General features: G+C 38.4%; 1 protein-coding gene across 3 annotated transcripts in view; it reads left to right on the top strand.

The window, feature by feature from the left end:
• Nucleotides 1–19,917, top strand: part of Pop2 (CCR4-NOT transcription complex subunit Pop2) — a 223,969-nt gene that overhangs the window by 87,493 nt on the left and 116,559 nt on the right. For all 3 annotated transcript variants that reach the window (XM_067136670.2, XM_067136669.2, XM_067136671.2), the window contains exon 5: nt 18,358–18,554. In XM_067136670.2, coding sequence (XP_066992771.1) covers nt 18,358–18,554 — 197 coding nt within the window. The remainder of the gene's footprint in view (nt 1–18,357; nt 18,555–19,917) is intronic.

Genomic DNA, 19,917 nt, shown 5'->3' with positions numbered 1-19,917 from the left:
GGAAGGTTGCGGGGTAGATATGGTGGAGGGAGAAATCTGTCCTGTAACAATTGTAGACAGAGTAACAAAAGAAGAATGCGTGCGGTTGAAAATACCGGGGGTTAATAACATCACAAGGTATGAATAATAAGTACATAATTAAATAAAGTTCAATAATCACTGTTCACAGTTATAAATATGTCTCAAATCTTTCAAAACGGTGCTATTCTTCCTCATCATTAGTCACAGTTCTCCTCTTCCTCATCACTACTCGCCCAGGGTACAAAATCTCTTGACTTCTTAGCAGTAGGGATGTCTTCAATGAAGTGCCTGTATTCATAAGGGATGACTCCATTGTTGAGTAAATAGAGTAAATCATTCTTCGTTACTTCCGACACGCTTAATCTCTTTGAATATTTTGGGAAGAAATTGATGGTGTCCCACGTAATCCGTTTTTCGTTTCTCCTTTTTACGTGTGACATTAGTTTTCTAACATATGGGGTGGTTAAGATCGTACTTGAATAGTGAATGGAAGATACTTCTAAAACCTCAGCCACTTGGTCTTAAGCCAATTTACCCTTTCACTCTCATTGTTTGTTTTCGTGTTAAGCATTATTACAGGTGCAAGTTTTTGCAAATCTTTGAAGTCGGAATATGTCAAATGCTTCACATTGTAAGACGAAGGGTTCTTACGGGCCATGTATATACTTTTGTGCTTCCCTGTACGTACTATTGTTGCACGCATTGAACCTGCTTCTAGGTAGGAGTGCCCACTTTCCATGAATTCCATGTCAAACACCCGTAAATGTCGACACTTGTTGACAACGTAAAGTAAAACTACAAAAGTGAACTGATTTCGGTTTTGTCAACCGCATGTGTCAGAAAAACTCAAAACATGTGTGACACTTTCAGAAAAATTAGAACGGTAGTCCAGAAGACAAGTCCCTATTTCTGATGAACCTTTACCACCATTTGTCTCGTCTGATATGTAGCAGTGTCCATCACCTCCTTGTGATTTGCAATAATCGTATTTAGTAAAATTAAACACTGATAGTTTTCTTCTGTAATAAATTTGAGCATCACCTGCAATTGATACTGACAATATCAGCTGTAGATCAAATGTTATTGCCCTCTGTGGAATGCATTTATCTTCTATCTCTCTGCATTTGTCTTTTTTTTCCATTTTCATGGAGGCTAATTTACATTCCTTACTACCTTTCCATTCATTCTCTAGCGGAGCTTTATCAGCAGCACTGTAATACTGGCTTCTTAGGTACGTGAAAGGATAGCTCTGGATTATACCTTTTGAATATAGTCCTGTACAAGCTGCAAAGGAAGCGGTACTTTTACCTCCAAGACCTGTTAGTGTACCTGCTAAAGATATTTGTTCTCAGCTACGGCGAACCATCTTGGCGTCCTGGGAATCGGAATGGCTAGCTATCCGCTAAGATCAATGTGCTGCTGATTGCCGAATGTTAGATATTGTAGCCCATTAGAGTCGAGTGCTCACGATTCTCGACTATTTAACAAGAGTAGGATTAAAGATTTGAAAGTAGAGAATTTGCCCACTTCATCTTTTTGGGGGATTGTGTGGATTTACCACTAAGGAATCTTTTAATATATCAGGATCACACTACAGTACAAAACATAGGAAGACACACAACATTGTGGAACATTGTTTTGGTCGATGGAAGGGAAGATTCAGATGTCTTTCTTTTTATTGCCATCCAGTATCAGTGTTTTGTCAATACAAAATAAACATGAGTTGTTGCAGATGTCTCAGATATGCTAAAATATTTTTTTTAAGGCATTCTCACATTTGTACTGCAGTTCTTGCCAACAGTGTGCAAGGATGATCTAAAGACTGTCGTAGTACACAGGTCTATGAATTGCATTTTCTTGGTCTGTATTTAGTTCCAACTAAGTATGATTTAATTTTAGTACAGTCTAAGGTATGTCTAATGAAGGTTTATGAATAGCATCCTACAATTTTTTTAGCATTATTAAAGACTGGGATAAATTTATTTTGCATTGTATGTGTCTGCTAGTGTAGGAAATAGTGAATCCATTTTGCATTTAACAAAACCAATTTTAAATTTTCAATTACCAAGCAAGCTGGTTATGCGGTTCGCATAGCTTTGAGCTTGCATTCGGGAGACAGTGGGTTTGAATCTCACCGTCGGCAGCCCTGAAGTTGGTTTTCCGTGATTTCCCGTTTTCACACAAGGCAAATGCTTGGGTGTACGTTAATTAGGGCCACAGTCGCTACCTTCCCAATCCTGGACCTTTCCCATCTTGCACCACTGAAAACCTTACTGTAGACATGTTAGTGTCATTAAAAGCATTAGCAAAAAAGAAGAGTTTTCAATTAAGCCACTTGCTTGCCCTGTTAGAGTTTTGGCTCTGTCATTTGTAATGGCTATGCATATTCCCTTCTCTAGCTAAAGTTCATTTAATTTAAAATCTAATGAATCAACAGTTGAGTTCAATTTGAAATGTCAGTTGCTACATAAAGCTGAACAGAAATTAACGTATTGTTTGTTTCCTAACAATTTGAGGCATTTCAGAAATATAACTGCTGCAATATGATTTGCACACTCCATCCAAAATTCATGTTGAAACATCATCTTGAAAGATTTATGGCTGCAGATTATGTAACTACATGTTTTCAGTAAAATAAAGTTAAATTGGTGTTTACAGTATTATTAGTTCATAATATTTGTTTTACTTTATAATTACTTATCAGATAAAGAATAGTGACATACATTCCTATTATTTACATTAAATTGATGAACCCAGTCAGTACTACTGTATATATTGTTATGCCTCCTGTCGGTGTGTTTTTCAATGTGTAGCATTAGTGCAGTTGTAAAGAAATTATACTTAGTTCACTGCAAACCAGATGGTGGTCTATATCATCGAAGAATCCCTAGATCCATCCTAGATTTCCTTAATTCAAAGTCAGTTTTTAGTGTATTATGGATCTGGTACCCTTGGCCTCCTAGGTGTAGCAGTGAATAGGCTATTACTTGAAGAATGGGTTAGCTATTGCTACTCCCATACTAGCACAGATGTCCAGTAAATGCATCCCACTCCTCTTACCATTCTCCACATTTACCCATTTCCTTCTGATACCCTTCAGTTCCATTTCTAATTCTTGCATTGATATCACCCATTAACACTGAACCACACCCCTCCCTTACCAGTATAATAAGACACGATAAGATATACCCACATCGGGAGAAAATCACAATTTACACGGCACAATAAGGTCGATTCTTTCACGAGATCCCTTTTTAATTCATAGTACTCGCGTGTTTACACGCCATTATTCACACAACAATAGCATCATCTTACCAAAGCCTCCACGCATCAAGGAGAATAAAGGTAGCAAGAAGAACCAAAACGTTAGATAATAACATCCCACAGAGGCCAACATCTCTGTACCAAGGCTCAAAGATTAAAATCCCAAAGACGCTAATGGGCATGCGCACAACCCAAAGAATAAAGTAAACAAATATGGCGGCCTCATGGGTGAGCCATCGGCCAAGATCAAGACATGGCAAAAATAAATAATGCAGTATCGAGATAAAACACAAAACACACAACCAAGATTAAAAGTGAAAATACAACTGACCGATACGTCATCTTCGCATTCCCCTGACTCACGGACACGCACTCACACATTCACACATGTGCCGGCATGGGCAAGAAATATGAGTGGCAGCTTCATTTTATTAGATCAACACCAATCCACATAGCACAACTCACCTGGTCACAACAACGGGTCTCGCATCAAACAGCTAACAGCGTGCACGGCCCAAACAATTCAATAACTGGATCGGATAAATATTCCGTGCTCACAACCCATCATGTCTCGCGCTCCGTACGACCAGAATAAAGCTTCGAGTCGACACTGCGTGCTTACACACATTGGATGGCAAAATACCATACGACGCAGTGCACATCAAAATCGGCCCGAGACCCAGTTACCAGCATCGCATAATCATAATAATAACAACAGACACACATTCCATTCATGCTGTGGGCCGGAAGACTCGTATCAATCAGTTATAATTAAATCAAATGAATATCCCGGCGATAAAGGTAGAACCAATATAAAACAAGAATCAACGTACCTGGCATATGAAAAATGAAATCAATAAGAAGTAAGCTAGAATAGGGTAAATCGTCGCCATAAGACCTATCTGTGTCGGTGCGACGTAAAGCCCCTAGCAAAAAAAAAAAAAAAAAAAAAGAATAGGGTAAGTTTAAATATGTTAAACAGCCATTTGAAACACAGGAAAGCTGCTCCCATTTGCGTGGCCTCTATTGTTAGTTCATCTCTCCAGAACAAAGCAAAGATTCTCTTCAAAGAGATAAAACTCCTAATTTCGTAAAGCAATGATCTTCCATGTTAATGGCAGACAGTGCTGCTCTCTCTGGTGCGTTGATACAAACACATCAGTTGTTCGCACTGAGGCTGAATGAGGTCATTTACATACAAAAAATGTCAGATTAATAAACATGCCAGTAGGCATGGTTGAACACTAAAGTATGCTCACTGTTGACTCTGCTTTCTACATCACTCAGTGCTTCACAAGACAGGACTGGTTTACTTAATCTTCATCTACTCTTTCACGTGGTGAGTACGCCAAGGCGATTTTTCTCTTAATTCCTGTAATCACCAAGTCCGTTCAGATCATTAGTTCATTTATATCCCTATCGGAAACTGTATTGTGTGCTAATGAACTATCTCACTCCACGCTCTAGCCTTGCCCTTTTAACAGCTGTTAGGAACACCTTGTAATCTCTTACCTTTTCGTTGTTACCCAAACATCATTAACTCTTAAGATGTCTAGACACATTCTCTTTGGTTACTCTGCTTGGTTTAGTGTCTTTCTTCCATAAGCGCTGTTGCTATTGATAGCCCCTGTCAAATTCCAGTTTGTTCTCTGTCAAGTGGTAGTGGGATATTTGTCACTCCCATTTGCCTGAGGTCTGCTGAACACATTGTGGGTATAAACTGAAAAAAATTATGGTCATACTACACATTGTCCCAGTTAGAATATTTCACTGTAATGGTTTAGCACCTAGCACGTTGGCTATGCAGCTCATGTCGCATAGCTGTGTGCTTGCATTTAGGAGATGGTGTGTTTGAATCCCTTTGTCAGCAGCCCTTAAGATGATTTTCCATGGTTTCACATTTTTCACACTGGACAAATTCTGGCACTGACCCTGAACCCACATCGCCCACTGTTAATATTTTTTGATGTGTACGTTGAATGTTGTTCATCTTAAATTGGTAAACAGGAAGAACATTTTTGAGGTGCATAGTTTACAATTCACTGTTTGACACTTACTGCACAACATGAAAGCATGAGGCACTCAGTTTCACGCCTTATCAAATGACTGGACATAAAATATTGTCACTTCTATTAGTAAAATCAAACTGTTGTGTTAAATGTAATAATTTAATATGCCTTTAACACATTTTGAATTAATTTGTGGTGTATTTATAGTTTCTTTTCTTTAGCAGAGCACAAAAATTCCACGTTGACGTATATTAATAGTGGGCGTGAATGGGATTACCTCAGTGCTGATTTGGAGTTTTCATTTATTTTTCTCCATTTGTCTGTCAAGCAGATCATTAGTATTCGGGAGTAATCGGAAGACGTCCTTAAATGTTAGTGTATTTTACATAGTGGTGAATTGTGTGGGAAATATAAACAGTCTCTCTGGCAGTCTTGTGTGTACAAAACTGACTGAAAATGGTATAATCCATGTATGGTGTGGTGTATCAAGTGAAAATTGAGTAATATTGATGAAGAAGCAGCTAGTCCAGTGCCATATACATCTTCAAGTTATTCTTATGACTGGCAACCCAACCAATTGGATCAAAATGTATTCTGTTACACATCCACATAAAAAAACTAGGAATGCTGCTGGCCTTTAATTGTGTTCCTTCTGGAACGTCTTCATGAACAGTGCATGGTAACTTCACGGTTTGACCCGAGAGTGCAAAGAAGAAAATCTTGACTCTTGCTTGGCTTCATACGATACACTATTAGGGCAAATATTCCATCTTGTGTGTTCTAGTGTCGGAAGACTTTGAAAGTATTTTTACATGTGTTGCCAGAAGTGCGTTTTGTTGGAATATCCCACTGCCTTGAAACAACGGCAAAGAAACTGTGGTGCGCACAGTGTGGTAAAGTGGCCAGGAAACAGTGCTTACAGTGTAATGTTGGCTGGCATGTTCTTTGCTTTAAGGCATTTCACTCATGTTAACTACAAAATACAGAGTGTAGTCTCAAAATGCAGACTGAACTGTTCCGAAGTTCTGTTTGTAATCGTGCATTTTTGCTGTTTACAGAGTGACCATACTTGTTGAAAATTTGGTATTTTGTTTATAACAAGTAATACAATTCAAACAAACAAACATTGTTGTATTGCGTTGAAACGGTGTGGGTTCTAAATTGTGACCAGACTCTTCCTCAGTGATGTTTTTAATAATGTATTTTGTAATTTTCATTGTGCTAATTCAATACTTGTGTAACTAATACTAAATTCTTGATTATTATATTCATATGAGCTTAAAATGTAAAGAAATGCACCTTCTTCTTCTTCTTCTTTCCGATGAGGCTTGCTAAGGACCACGTGCCAATTTCAATTCAGTTCTTCATACTTTGTTGTTTTCTCTTCCGTTCCTTCCAGTATGCTTTCATCCTTTCACTATGCTGTTTCTTTCTGTCCTCGGACCACTTCGCACCATGTTTCTTGTTCAATCTTCAGTGGAATCTTTCCATACTTACTACCCTCTTTCTAAAAATCTCTCTGTCCATAGTTTCTTTCTAAATCTTTCTTTACTTCTTGAATCCAGCTAGTTGTTGCCTTTTTGTCCCAAAGGTACTTGAAAATCCTTTTTGTTGAGTGATAAGAAGCTGTTCACCACACAGACATCCAGCAACCAGAAGAAATATTTATGCCACCATTTGTAAGATTTCCTCCCAAAATTATATGTTGACGTATAGTGGTCGTATATGTCCACTCCTTCCATATGATCAGTGCAGTGGCGAAACTACTTGGAGTCATTTGAGGCAATGCCTACCTCAAGAGATAGGATTAAACATAAATATCGTAACAAATTTATCTGCTGTTGTTATTGTGTTAAATGAACAATTATCTCTTTTTGATGTGTGCTACATGATGACAGCAGATGATGTGCTTCGCTGATCACCCCTCTAGATGGTGACAGTAGACTACTTGTTCCGACAGGGAGGCAGTCTGTAACTTGTCTCACCCAGGACTTTTTGTTTTGTTTCCCTTCCGTCAGCTTGGGGATTGGCGCAGGGTGGTGGAGGAAAAATAGGTTACCGCTTGCGCTCCTCTCTCCGCAAGGTCTAGACCCCAGAGAGGCATGCTGCTTCTGCTATTTGAGACTGTAGAAACTCTGCACGCGAAGGTGACAATGAAGCACGGTATTGTTAATTGTGTGTTATTCTTTTGAGTTAGTAGGCAATCAGTACATTATTGGCTTTATTTGTGACAATTCGGACATAGACTGTTAGTTGTGTAAAACAAGACTGACATCATCCGATTGAAAATGGTGTTGAAATAATGTGTGAAGTAGGCCCCTTTGGGAACTTAAAGGGTCTTTTGAACTCTTTAAAATGTAAATCATTCTCATCTTGGACTTAACGAAGAGAAGTGTGAAGCCAAAAACAAAACGCCTAATTTGGATGTTAAGTATTATGACGGTAAAGCAGCGAAGAAATTTACATTTTTTTGGTATACACGATATTAGTGGTTAACAGCCTGTTCCGAAAGCAAGAAGCTTTTTTGTTATACTTGTGTTTTGTGTGGTGGTGAAAAGGAATGGACTTTAAGTGGGGTAATTGTTATAAAAAACTTTCTTAGAAAAGCAGAGAAGCATCAAAATTCAAATAAATATATTCATAAGGAAGAGAGATTTCGTTTACTGGGGCATGGGAGGATAGAACATTCTTTATCTGAAGGTGCAAGAATTCAATCTGTTAAACATAACAAAGCCGTGAAACAAAATTAGCTTATTGTTGAGATATTTGTTGACATTGAGTGTTTTCTTTGGAAACAGGAGTTTGGATTTCAAGGTCATTTTGAAGGGGAAGACTTGGATCACCAGGGGCAATTATCTAGAGTTGTTATATCTTCTTTCAAATGGGAATCTTTTCCAATACACATCGAGCTTTAAAGGCACATCAAGCGAAATACAGAATGAATGAATTGAGCCTGTAACCGCCATAATTCAGGAGACAATCAAAACAGTTAGATTCTTGTGATTTCATTGGTATTCAGGCAGATGAGAATTTAGATGCATGAAACAGATCTCAAGTTAGTATAATATTTCAGTTCTCCTCAAAACAGGCTCCCCCAGAAAGATTCATAAGCTTTTATAATGTTTTGATAAGACTGCATCAGGCTTATCAGAATTGTCTATATTCTGCAAAAGTGGGGAGTGATAAAGTCGCATGTCAAACATACGACGGGTGCTCCACAATGGCAGGAAGGCACGGGGGTGTTCAGCATTACATTAAACAAGTTTGCCTAAGGGCAATATTTCTACACTGTTATGCCCACAAGTTAAACCCCGTTCTTCTTCATTGCTCCAAAACAATAAAATCAGTCAGGTCTTTATTCATAATCTGACGGTGTTTCATTCATTTTTTAGTAGTTCCTCAAAAAGAGCTTATCTTCTGGAATCCAAAGGATTCAGACAAGGATACACCACCTGTTGGAGCTTTCATTCCAGAGCAGTCCAGAAAATATTTTCACAATATGATGATTTAAGGCAGGTTTTTGAAGACATTGCGGAGAATGATGAGGGATAGGACAGTGAGTCGTACGCTTCAGCTGTTGGGTTGCTTACCATACTCAAGAAGGCCCAATTCATTTATTTGCTCTGACTCTATAGAGAAATTTTTATTTATACAGACCATCTCTTTGCCCTACTGCAACATAAAAGCACAGCTGATATAATACTGTGCAATACTGAAATTAGAAAAACCACTGCAAAAGGACATGCAATCAGAAAATACAGTATCCTTTTGCGTTGAAAAATATTGCAAAATAAATAGTGAGATAAATGTAGATGACAGGACGTTGCAAACACTCAAAATATTAACTTATGAAGTTCTTGACACCTTAATTATGCAACTGGAAATATGGTTTGGCGATTTTGAAAGCATCCAGTTTGAGTTGTTGGATCCAACTTACTTCATAGTTTACAAAGAGAGCTTCCCTGCTATTAAACTGAACACTTATATGAACATTTACCCCGTTTTTAACAGGGAAAGATTGGAAAATTTAATTTATTAACATTTATTCCGATATAGAAAAACATATGTCTCCCCCAAAACTTTTACGTTATATTGTTTTCAGTGATCTCGAACCAGTGTATGTGGAAGTGTCATAATTAATTAGTTGAATATTAACATTTCCTGTGACCACGGCTTCCTCTGAAAGGAGTATGAGCACTCTGAAGAGGATAAAAACAACCTTGCATAATACAATGAACAATGAAAGACTCAGCAGTCTTAGTACCATTTCTATAGAGAAAATGCTTGTGAAGAAATTGATGAGTGATCAAGTATTGAAGGCCCATGTGATTATAGAATCGATTGGTGCAGATGTGAAAGCCAGCAGTACCATTGATATTCTGAAGCATCTGTTGGCATAAATGAAGAACAATTCTTGTTGTAAACGGGTGATTCAGATGAATGAATGAACATACAAATGCTGTCTTTGAATTTGCTGTTTCAATTGCAAGGGTTGAGTCAAAAGTCATGGCAACTATTTTTTTTGTCGCGAACAGGAGAAAACACGGAAAATCTAAGATATGAAGTTGGAAATATAGGGCATGTACTTATGCATAGTGCTTGAAGACAAATTCTGACTTCAGGAGATTCTCGTAGGAAGGTGACAGAGCACAGGCCATTGGTAAACGTTGTTCTATTATGGCATAGACAGCAAATACACTAGACTACGTACGAAGTACCGGTCTCCACTGATTACAGACCTTCGAAATAATCACCCAAGGTTTCCACTGTGCGTTGTCAGTGGTACATCTTTGTCCATTTACACTGGACGGCCTGGGCGAGTCAAATTGGCAGTTGATAATCTATACCCCGTTTGAACGTCTCCGCCCACCTCACCTCTGTTCTTTAGGGCATGGCATGCACACCTAATGCTTCCTCCAGCTCTGCATGGCATTGGCGTGCATTTCTGCGATGGAGAAGTGCTATTTTAATATACGATCGTTGCTCCTGCTTGTTGACTTCCATTTTGTGATGCTCTCACTCACACACTGAACTTGGGGGCATGCTTAGACCCACACTGTTGTTTACATACACCATCTAGTGGCATCATACCCAAGTACATACCGTATGTTTCCGAATGCATATCTCAGATTTTCAATGTTGTCTCCTGTTCGCGACCTACGTACAACGTGCGTTCCGTAAGTAATGTGACCAGTTTTTTTCTGACGCAAGTGTACACCGCAGGGTGTTCTAACCTGCTGGGCTAGGTGGAGGGGGGTGTTAACTTCAAACGCTCTTTGTCTCATTCGGCAGCGAGCTGCCGGAGATTTAGGATGTGCGTTTCCGTCAAGCCCGTTTTGAGTTCATGTAACACGGCACAATGGATCGTTCTGTAGAGCAACAGTACGCTATCAAATTTCGCGTTAAACTTGGGAAGTCCGCCACCGAAACGTTTCCATTACTTCAGCAGGCCTTTGGGACTGATTGCTTGTCCAAATCACAAATTTTCCGATGGCACAAGTCGTTCATGGAGGGCTGAGAGGAGATCACCGACGAACCTCGCAGTGGACGGCCATCAACCTCACGAGTCGACGAAAATGTGACGCATGTGCGCGATTGTTTGAATTCTGACAGGCGGCTGAGCCTTCAATTGATAGCACAAACTCTAAACATGGCAAAAACAACCGTTTTCCGCATTGTGACTTAAAAGGGGGTCTCGCGCTGCCGAAGCGACATCAAGGACACGTGGAAAGTTCATCACGACAACGCGCCGAGTCACAGCGCCTTCATTGTCAACGACTTCCTGGCCAGGACCAAGACCCCATTGGTTCCCCAGCCTCCCTACAGTCCTGACCTGGCTCCCGCTGACTTTTTGTTTCCTCGGTTAAAAGGAGTCATAAAAGGAAAACATTGGGACACGATTGAAAGAATCCAGGCGCATGTTTCATTGGCTCTAAAGGACATTCCGGAAAAGGCCTTCCAGGCATGGAAACACCGCCTCCAGAAGTGTATCGACGCAAGAGGATGCTATTTTGAAGATTTTTGATTATTTGTACGAATATATTCAATAAATGATTTTTTATGAATTTGGTCGCATTATTTATGGAACTCACCTTGTATGTGCAGTCCCCACTTAGTCGGTTTCTGGGGATTTTTTTTCCAGACATGACAAACTTTTCAGTTACTAGAACATTAAATAATTGCTAATTTTTTGGGGGGGGCAATGACAATCAATATCAATCAATACTGATCTGTATTTAGGGCAGTCGCCCAGGTGGCAGATTCCCTATCTGTTGCTTTCCTAGCTTTTTCCTAAATGATTTCAAAGAAATTGGAAATTTATTGAACATCTCCCTTGGTAAGTTATTCCAATCCCTAACTCCCCTTCCTATAAATGAATATTTGCCTCAGTTTGTCCTCTTGAATTCCAACTTTATCTTCATATCGTGATCTTTCCTACTGTTATAAACGCCATTCAAACTTATTCGTCTACTAATGTCATTCCACGCCATCTCTCCGCTGACAGCTCGGAACATACCACTTAGTCTAGCAGCTCTTCTTCTTTCTCTCAATTCTTCCCAACCCAAACATTGCAACATTTTTGTAACGCTACTCTTTTGTCGGAAATCACCCAGAACAAATCGAGCTGCTTTTCTTTGGATTTTTTCCAGTTCTTGAATCAGGTAATCCTGGTGAGGGTCCCATACACTGGAACCATACTCTAGTTGGGGTCTTACCAGAGACTTATATGCACTCTCCTTTACATCCTTACTACAACCCCTAAACACCCTCATAACCATGTGTAGAGATCGGTACCCTTTATTTACAATCCCATTTATGTGATTACCCCAGTGAAGATCTTTCCTTATATTAACACCTAGATACTTACAATGATCCCCAAAAGGAACTTTCACCCCATCAACACAGTAATTAAAACTCAGAGGACTTTTCCTATTTGTGAAACTCACAACCTGACTTTTAGCCCCGTTTATCAACATACCATTGCCTGCTGTCCATCTCACAACACTTTCGAGGTCACGTTGCAGTTGCTCACAATCTTGTAACTTATTTATCACTCTATAGAGAATAACATCATCCGCAAAAAGCCTTACCTCCGATTCCACTCCTTTACTCATCATTTATATATATAAGAAAACATAAAGGTCCGATAACACTGCCCTGAGGAACTCCCCTCTCAACTATTACAGGGTCAGACAAAGCTTCACCTACTCTAACTCTCTGAGACCTATTTTCTAGAAATATAGCAACCCATTCAGTCACTCTTTTGTCTAGTCCAATTGCACTCATTTTTGCCAGTAGTCTCCCATGATCCACCCTATCAAATGCTTTAGACATGTCAATCGCGATACAGTCCATTTGACCTCCAGAATCCAAGATATCTGCTATATCTTGCTGGAATCCTACAAGTTGAGCTTCAGTGGAATAACCTTTCCTAAAACCGAATTGCCTTCTATCGAACCAGTTATTAATTTCACAAACATGTCTAATATAATCAGAAAGAATGCCTTCCCAAAGCTTACATACAATGCATGTCAAACTTACTGGCCTGTAATTTTCAGCTTTATGTCTATCACCCTTTCCTTTATACACAGGGGCTACTATAGCAACTCTCCATTCATCTGGTATAGCTCCTTCGACCAAACAATAATCAAATAAGTACTTCAGATATGGTACTACATTCCAACCCATTGTCTTTAGTATATCCCCAGAAATCTGATCAATTCCAGCCGCTTTTCTAGTTTTCAACTTTTGTATCTTATTGTAAATGTCATTGTTATCATATGTAAATTTTATTACTTCTTTGGCCTTAGTTTCTTCCTCTATCTCGACATTATCCTTGTAACCAACAATCTTTACATACTGCTGACTGAATACTTCTGCCTTTTGAAGATCCTCACATACACACTCCCCTTGTTCATTAATTATTCCTGGAATGTCCTTTTTGGAACCTGTTTCTGCCCTAAAATACCTATACATACCCTTCCATTTTTCACTAAAATTTGTATGACTGCCAATTATGCTTGCCATCATGTTATCCTTAGCTGCCTTCTTTGCTAGATTCAATTTTCTACTAAGTTCCTTCAATTTCTCCTTACTTCCACAGCCATTTCTAACTCTATTTCTTTCCAGTCTGCACCTCCTTCTTAGTCTCTTTATTTCTCTATTATAATAAGAAGTACTGGGAGGACCGCAAAGCCCGAACAATCCCTTCAAAGAGACCTGAACGACGGACTGACTAAAGTGATCCTATGTGGTCATAAAATAAGAAGAAGAAGAAGAAGAATAAGGTGGGTCTTTACCATTCCTTACCACCCTTAAAGGTACAAACCTGTTTTCGCATTCCTCAACAATTTCTTTAAACCCATCCCAGAGTCTGTTTACATTTTTATTTACCGTTTTCCACCGATCATAGTTACTTTTTAGAAACTGCCTCATACCTGCTTTATCAACCATATGGTACTGCCTAACAGTCCTACTTTTAAGACCTTCCTTTCTATCGCATTTATTTTTAACTACCACAAAAACAGCTTCATGATCACTAATACCATCTATTACTTCAGTTTCCCTATAGAGCTCATCTGGTTTTATCAGCACCACATCCAGGATATTTTTCCCTCTGGTTGGTTCCATCACTTTCTGAATCAGCTGTCCTTCCCATATTAACTTATTTGCCATTTGTTGGTCATGCTTCCTGTCGTTCGCATTTCCTTCCCAATTTACATCTGGCAAATTCAGATCTCCCGCTACAATCACATTTCTTTCCATGTCGTTTCCCACATAGCTTACTATCCTATCAAATAATTCCGAATCCGCATCAGTGCTACCCTTTCCCGATCTGTACACTCCAAATATATCAAGTTGCCTATTATCTTTAAGTATGAGGATGGTACTGGAACTAATAAGCAAGCATTTTTAATGAACTAGGATTTATTGTTATTGAAAACCCATATAAACTATCTTAATCCACAGACTTTCCATTACTTTATACACATTTTTCCCCACCATTGTGCAAGCGTCAAAATACCCTTGCAGCAAAACTCAGCAGACTGCAAGCCCTGATTCATTGCCTTTTGGTGTATGTCATGTCATCCTGTAGCATTGACCTTGGATCTGTTACTACACAAAATCAAACACATGACTGCCATAGTAGGGCTGTAGGCTGGGTGCAGTGGAATTTCCCATCCTATTATTCCATTTTCCTCTCTGGTGAATTGGCTGGATTTAGGACAAGTATTATCATATGATATTTTTTCAAGGGCATTTATCACGTGACGAATGACTCAGCTTGTCAAGGTTTGGATGTATCAGCGAGAAGCAGAAAATCAACTCCTCTGCTTCTCGAAATATGGTGTCCATAACTTTCCCAACAGACGGCCTTTACGGTCTTTTTACTTTTTCTTTGGTCTCCAAATTCTGATGTGTCCTTTTCATGCCAAGCCATTTTGTTTTTGGTTCATAACAGTGAGACCAGCTTTCATCACCAGTTACCACACACTAAAAGAATCTCTATTTCAGTATCATTGAAGGAGGTCCTGAATGATGGTTTTTCTCTGAATATTTTGGTCTTCCATCTATCAGCATGGACCCTGAGGTTAAAAACGTTTTGACAGCTTAAGCTTACAGTAATTTCCTGCACTGTGTCCTACTGCTAGTTTTTCTGCAATTTTATCTTATTTAATGATGATGTCAACTCTTTCCATATTGCTTTCAACAGAGGCAGTTTGAGGATGACCAGTACAAGGCTGCTCTTGGATGGTTGTGTTCCCATTTTTGAAATGTTTCTCTCCTTCTCCTAACACTGCTAGTGCTCATGTATACATCTCCTACATCTCCATATGGATGCTGAGTCTGCAGTGAATTTCAGCAGCGGGAATTTGCTCCTTAACATTATTGTCAACCATTTTGTAGATACTGTATGTGCTCACACAATTTAAGCCACTGGTGGTGTAATACCTCAGCATATTATAGAAACTGTAGATTGCAATGGTGCATGTTTGGTTATGCTATATATTGTTGGATTCTGATTTTAAAGCAATTGCTACTCATTAAATTCAGTATAACCATTGTATTGTATACTGATGAATCTTAGTACTGCAATAACAGTAAGGGTGAATTGAGCTATCTTTGTGATATTTTAAATTTATTTTGATGGACCGTCTATTTTTCTATTATGATAACTTTAAGGAAAGAGCTTTATTATGTACACATTGAAATATGGCTTTAAAGTTATTCAGGGGAAGAAAAGAATTCTGTATTTTTAGAGTATGCACTCATTTTAGCAGACTCTTAACAAGTTACTGTTAAGTAGTTGTATTTCAGTTGCAGTTTTGTTTTCTCTGGCATGGAGACAACATTTTAAATTCTTATACTAATAGATTAATGTTGGTGATGATGCTTGTTGTTTAAAGGGGCCTAACATCGAAGGTCATCGGCCCAATAGATTAATGTTGTTGGTGGAGAGCAGGCATTGATTAGCTTAGTGGCTTAGCTGCTGGCTTCCCACCTGGAAGTATGAGGTTTCAATCTCAAGAATTATGTGACATCAGGAAGGGCACCTGGTCTTAAACCATCAGCCAAAACAAAAAATGAGCCTAGGTGGCTCCAGCGACCTTAGAAATAACTGGGTGATAATCTCATAACATCTTGTATGTTTTCACTATTTTATAAATGCCCTATATTTACTTCCTTCCATGATCATTAAAAGTATAGAAGAGAGACTTGCTGTAGTTTGGAAGCTTTGGAGTTCTTTCTTCGTTTTTTTTACATGCATATGCATTTGATTTTTCTTATTACAATTATTTTGTCTATTACCATTTTAAACATTATACAGAAATTAATGCTAATAAGTTTTATACCCTTTTTCCAGATTTTCACTTTTTTTTGTCCTAGATGTGAAATAGATGTTAAATCCCCTAGTTCTGGATCACTTGAAACTGAAGAGATAGTATTAATTTATTGCAATCCAAATTGTTTTTGATATATTATTATTTTCTTTGAATTGTACATGTACAATCCAGGGCTGATAGATGGAAAAAGGGCAAGCCCCACGTATGCTGAAGTGCCTCCTTCCCCACACATGTATGTTTACATAAACTCTCTTGAAAATTTACAGACATACGGATAATTTTAAATTTACACATTTACATTCCAAACCCGCCTATTGCCATTCCTTGATGGATGCAGTACTTTTGAATCCATCTCTTGGCACAGGCCAGAGCAAAGATACATTACAAAGTGTAGCTTCCACTGACGTCCCAGTCTCATCCATGGCTGTGACAATATGGAAGCTGCTGGGGTATGGGTGGTGCTGAGTAATGACACTGGGAGCACAAATAGTGTCTGAGTGTTATGAAAGGTGTTGCTCATAGGGTCAGTTGTGCTGCAGTGGCACATTCTGGCCCAATGAGGAAAGCAGTGGCAAACTACCTCACTTCTCATCTTGCCTAGTACGCCTCATTTGGGCTCTGCCATTGGTTTTTCCCTATAACTGCATAGCATTTGGTGGTGCTATTTGAGGATCCAACCAGCCTCTGGGCTGATGACCTGATTTATGCTGTAGGTATTAAGAGTAACAAGAACCAGTAATTCTTAACCTCACTATACACTCTTCCGAGCTCATACTCATTCATATGCATTTGATTTTTCTTATTACAATTATTTAGTCTATTAGTATTTTAAACATTATACAGAATTTAATGCTAATAAGTTTTATACCTTTTTTCCAAATTTTCACCTTTTTTCCCCTAGATGTTAAATAGTGTGATGTATTCTAGGACAGACATCTATCCTATACTTCATTAGTTAAATGAGTTTTTATTTATTTTCTCTTAGTTTCTTTTTCACATTTTTTAAATGCAAAAAATTACTGTCCTTCCTGCTGCAGTCCGCTCCTTGTTTAATAATTTCACAGTTTTCTGTTTCTACAGGGTCTTTATTTATGCTTGGCAAGGACTTTCTCGCTCGACCTTGACCGCAAGCGACGGTTCAGTTGCCGGCTACTGCGCATGCGTATGAACGGAAGAATACAGTGCTCAAAATCATTATCATTCCATTTTTCTCACCATGTTTACAGTTTATGCTCAAAATCATTATCATGCATTTTACTCACCATTTTTACAGTTTATGCTGAAAATGTTCCACATGCGCTGCCAAACATAATCGGCATCTCGTAATGAAGTTTTCGGTTACTCTACGAAGTTCTTCAGCACTGATGGATTCAATTGCAACTCTTATATTGTCTTTAAGTTTAGTGTGTGAGGGTTGGGTTGTTCCCATAAACTACATTTTTTAACATTCCCCACAAATAAAAATCACATGCTGTTAAATCTGGGCCACAAGGGGGCCACAGATTTTTACTTATGATCCTCGTACCAAACACGCTTCAGTAAGGAGATAACGACCTTTACGTCTATTTTTATTGTTTACTGAACCTGTATGTTTGAATCTCTTGGCCAGTTGTTTTATTGTCCGATTGATAGGAATGGGTCTCCCTGGAAATTTTGCTCGAAACTTTTGTCTTGTCCTAGTGCACGATTTTCTGCACTTAATGCATGCAAGTATTGTGCAGATATACACGTTCGCGTAACGAATATTTCACATACATTACAGCACTATACACAATCACAATAAAACACCATACAATATGACATACAGTACGCAGTAGCTTCATTGAACACTCTACTATCTCGGAGCTCAGCTCTCATCAACTGTAGGAAGTGCTGGAAATCACGCGCACCAGCGGCCGGTAGCGGCCTGCCATCGGTGGCTAAGGTCGAGCGAGAAAGTCCTTGTCGAGCATAAATAAAGACCCTGTATTTTTGCTTTGAATTAGCTACCCGGCTATTTAACCATAAGTAAGTGTCTCCCAACATACTCTCAACAGAGGTGCTTCTTCCATTGCTTCTCCACATAACAAACAATGATTCTCTTCATTCCAATCTTTTAAAGGCCATAATGTTCTTGTGTACATTTTTCTAAATATGTTTCTTATGTACCCTAGAATTCAATTATCAGTCAATCATTGGAAGATATGAATTTGATGTGCCATTTTCCTTATATGTAGGATACAGAGTTTCCTGGTGTAGTTGCACGACCGATTGGGGAGTTCCGTAGCACGGCGGATTACCAGTACCAACTTCTTCGTTGTAACGTGGATCTTCTTAGAATAATCCAGTTGGGCCTCACCTTCCTTGACGAGAATGGGAAGACCCCCGGGGGAGCGTACACAACCTGGCAGTTTAATTTTAAATTCAATCTGTCGTAAGTATTTGGCATGTTTTGCTTATCAAAACCAATAAAATGTACCAAATGTTACCTCCTTGGTTTTAATGCCTTGTGTTTTTACCTTAACTTTTTATATTTGTGCTTGTTTGGTTTTCTGTTTTGTCTTTTAAGAGTAAAACTGTTTAGCTTTGTATTTATTGAACCAAATTTTGTCAGAGGAAAAGTTGCCATTCTTAATAATTCTATACACAGGACTCAAACGGTCACTTGATTTGTGACTTCTTTGCTCCTTTCCATTACTTGTTCACAAGAATGATTATCAGCCTGTGCATGTGATATGTATGTTCCAAGCTTTTAAAAGAAGGAAAAATACATTTGAACTTACATTATTGGAATTTGAAATGATTTACTCCATTTTTCATTATTTCATGACATAAACAGAGTTTTTCCTGAACTGTTTACTCTCTTTGAAGGGGCCTTTTCTCATCTACATTAAATATTATGTGAAACTATCCAGAAACCCATACAGTAAAGTTTTTATTTGTACTGTGAGATACAGGAGATGTTTAATATTATTATCATACATTTATTAATGTACAGTAACATCCTCTTTTGTATGTTCTGTGAAATCTGCAGAGTCATCATGTCTTTTTTTATTATTATTATACTTCAGCACCTATGTTATAATTTGTTGTTTATAAATTGTGTTTTTATGCATTCTCTGTTCATCATCATGTCTACTTAATGTTGGGAAATGAGATGGCCTTCTTCATTTAGCAATTATCAGCCAGATATGACACCATCACCAATTATCAGTTCATCATAGGACTGCACCATCCTTTTAAGTTTCATCAGATTATGAATTTAATCTTTATTACCTTACTTGCCAGAATAATACAACCTAGTACATAAGAAGTCCCTGAAGTGTTGGTGATGTTTTACAAGATAAAGGGAAAGAAGCCACATTTAAGATCATCTTTCCTAAAACGTGACTCATAGTCATCATCCCCTCCTCCTTTCAGTATTCCATGGAGCTGCCATCGTGTTTTAACATAAGACACTGTCACTACAACACAGTATGTATGTTAAAACAAACTGAACAATGTACTTCACCAGTACCTTTCAGCTTAAGTTCTCTGTGTTCTGATGATTCAGTGTGGAAATCATAAGTGAGAGAGATTGCACTTACAAGTAAAAATATATTGTCTTTCTGGTTTAAAAAAGTTTATATGTATGTGATCATCTGAATCAGCAGATGATTTGGAAGAGATGTTGAATGGAATGGATACAGTTTTGATAACAAAGTACAGTATGAAAATAAGTCAAAATGGTATCACTATCACGTCTATGAATATAAGCAGAGGTGCCAACTACTACGGATTGTCCGTAATGATTATGG

This window comes from Anabrus simplex, chromosome 1 (genome assembly GCF_040414725.1).
Source record: "Anabrus simplex isolate iqAnaSimp1 chromosome 1, ASM4041472v1, whole genome shotgun sequence".
In the NCBI taxonomy this organism is placed as follows: domain Eukaryota; kingdom Metazoa; phylum Arthropoda; class Insecta; order Orthoptera; family Tettigoniidae; genus Anabrus; species Anabrus simplex.
This window is presented reverse-complemented; position numbering and strand designations above follow the sequence as displayed.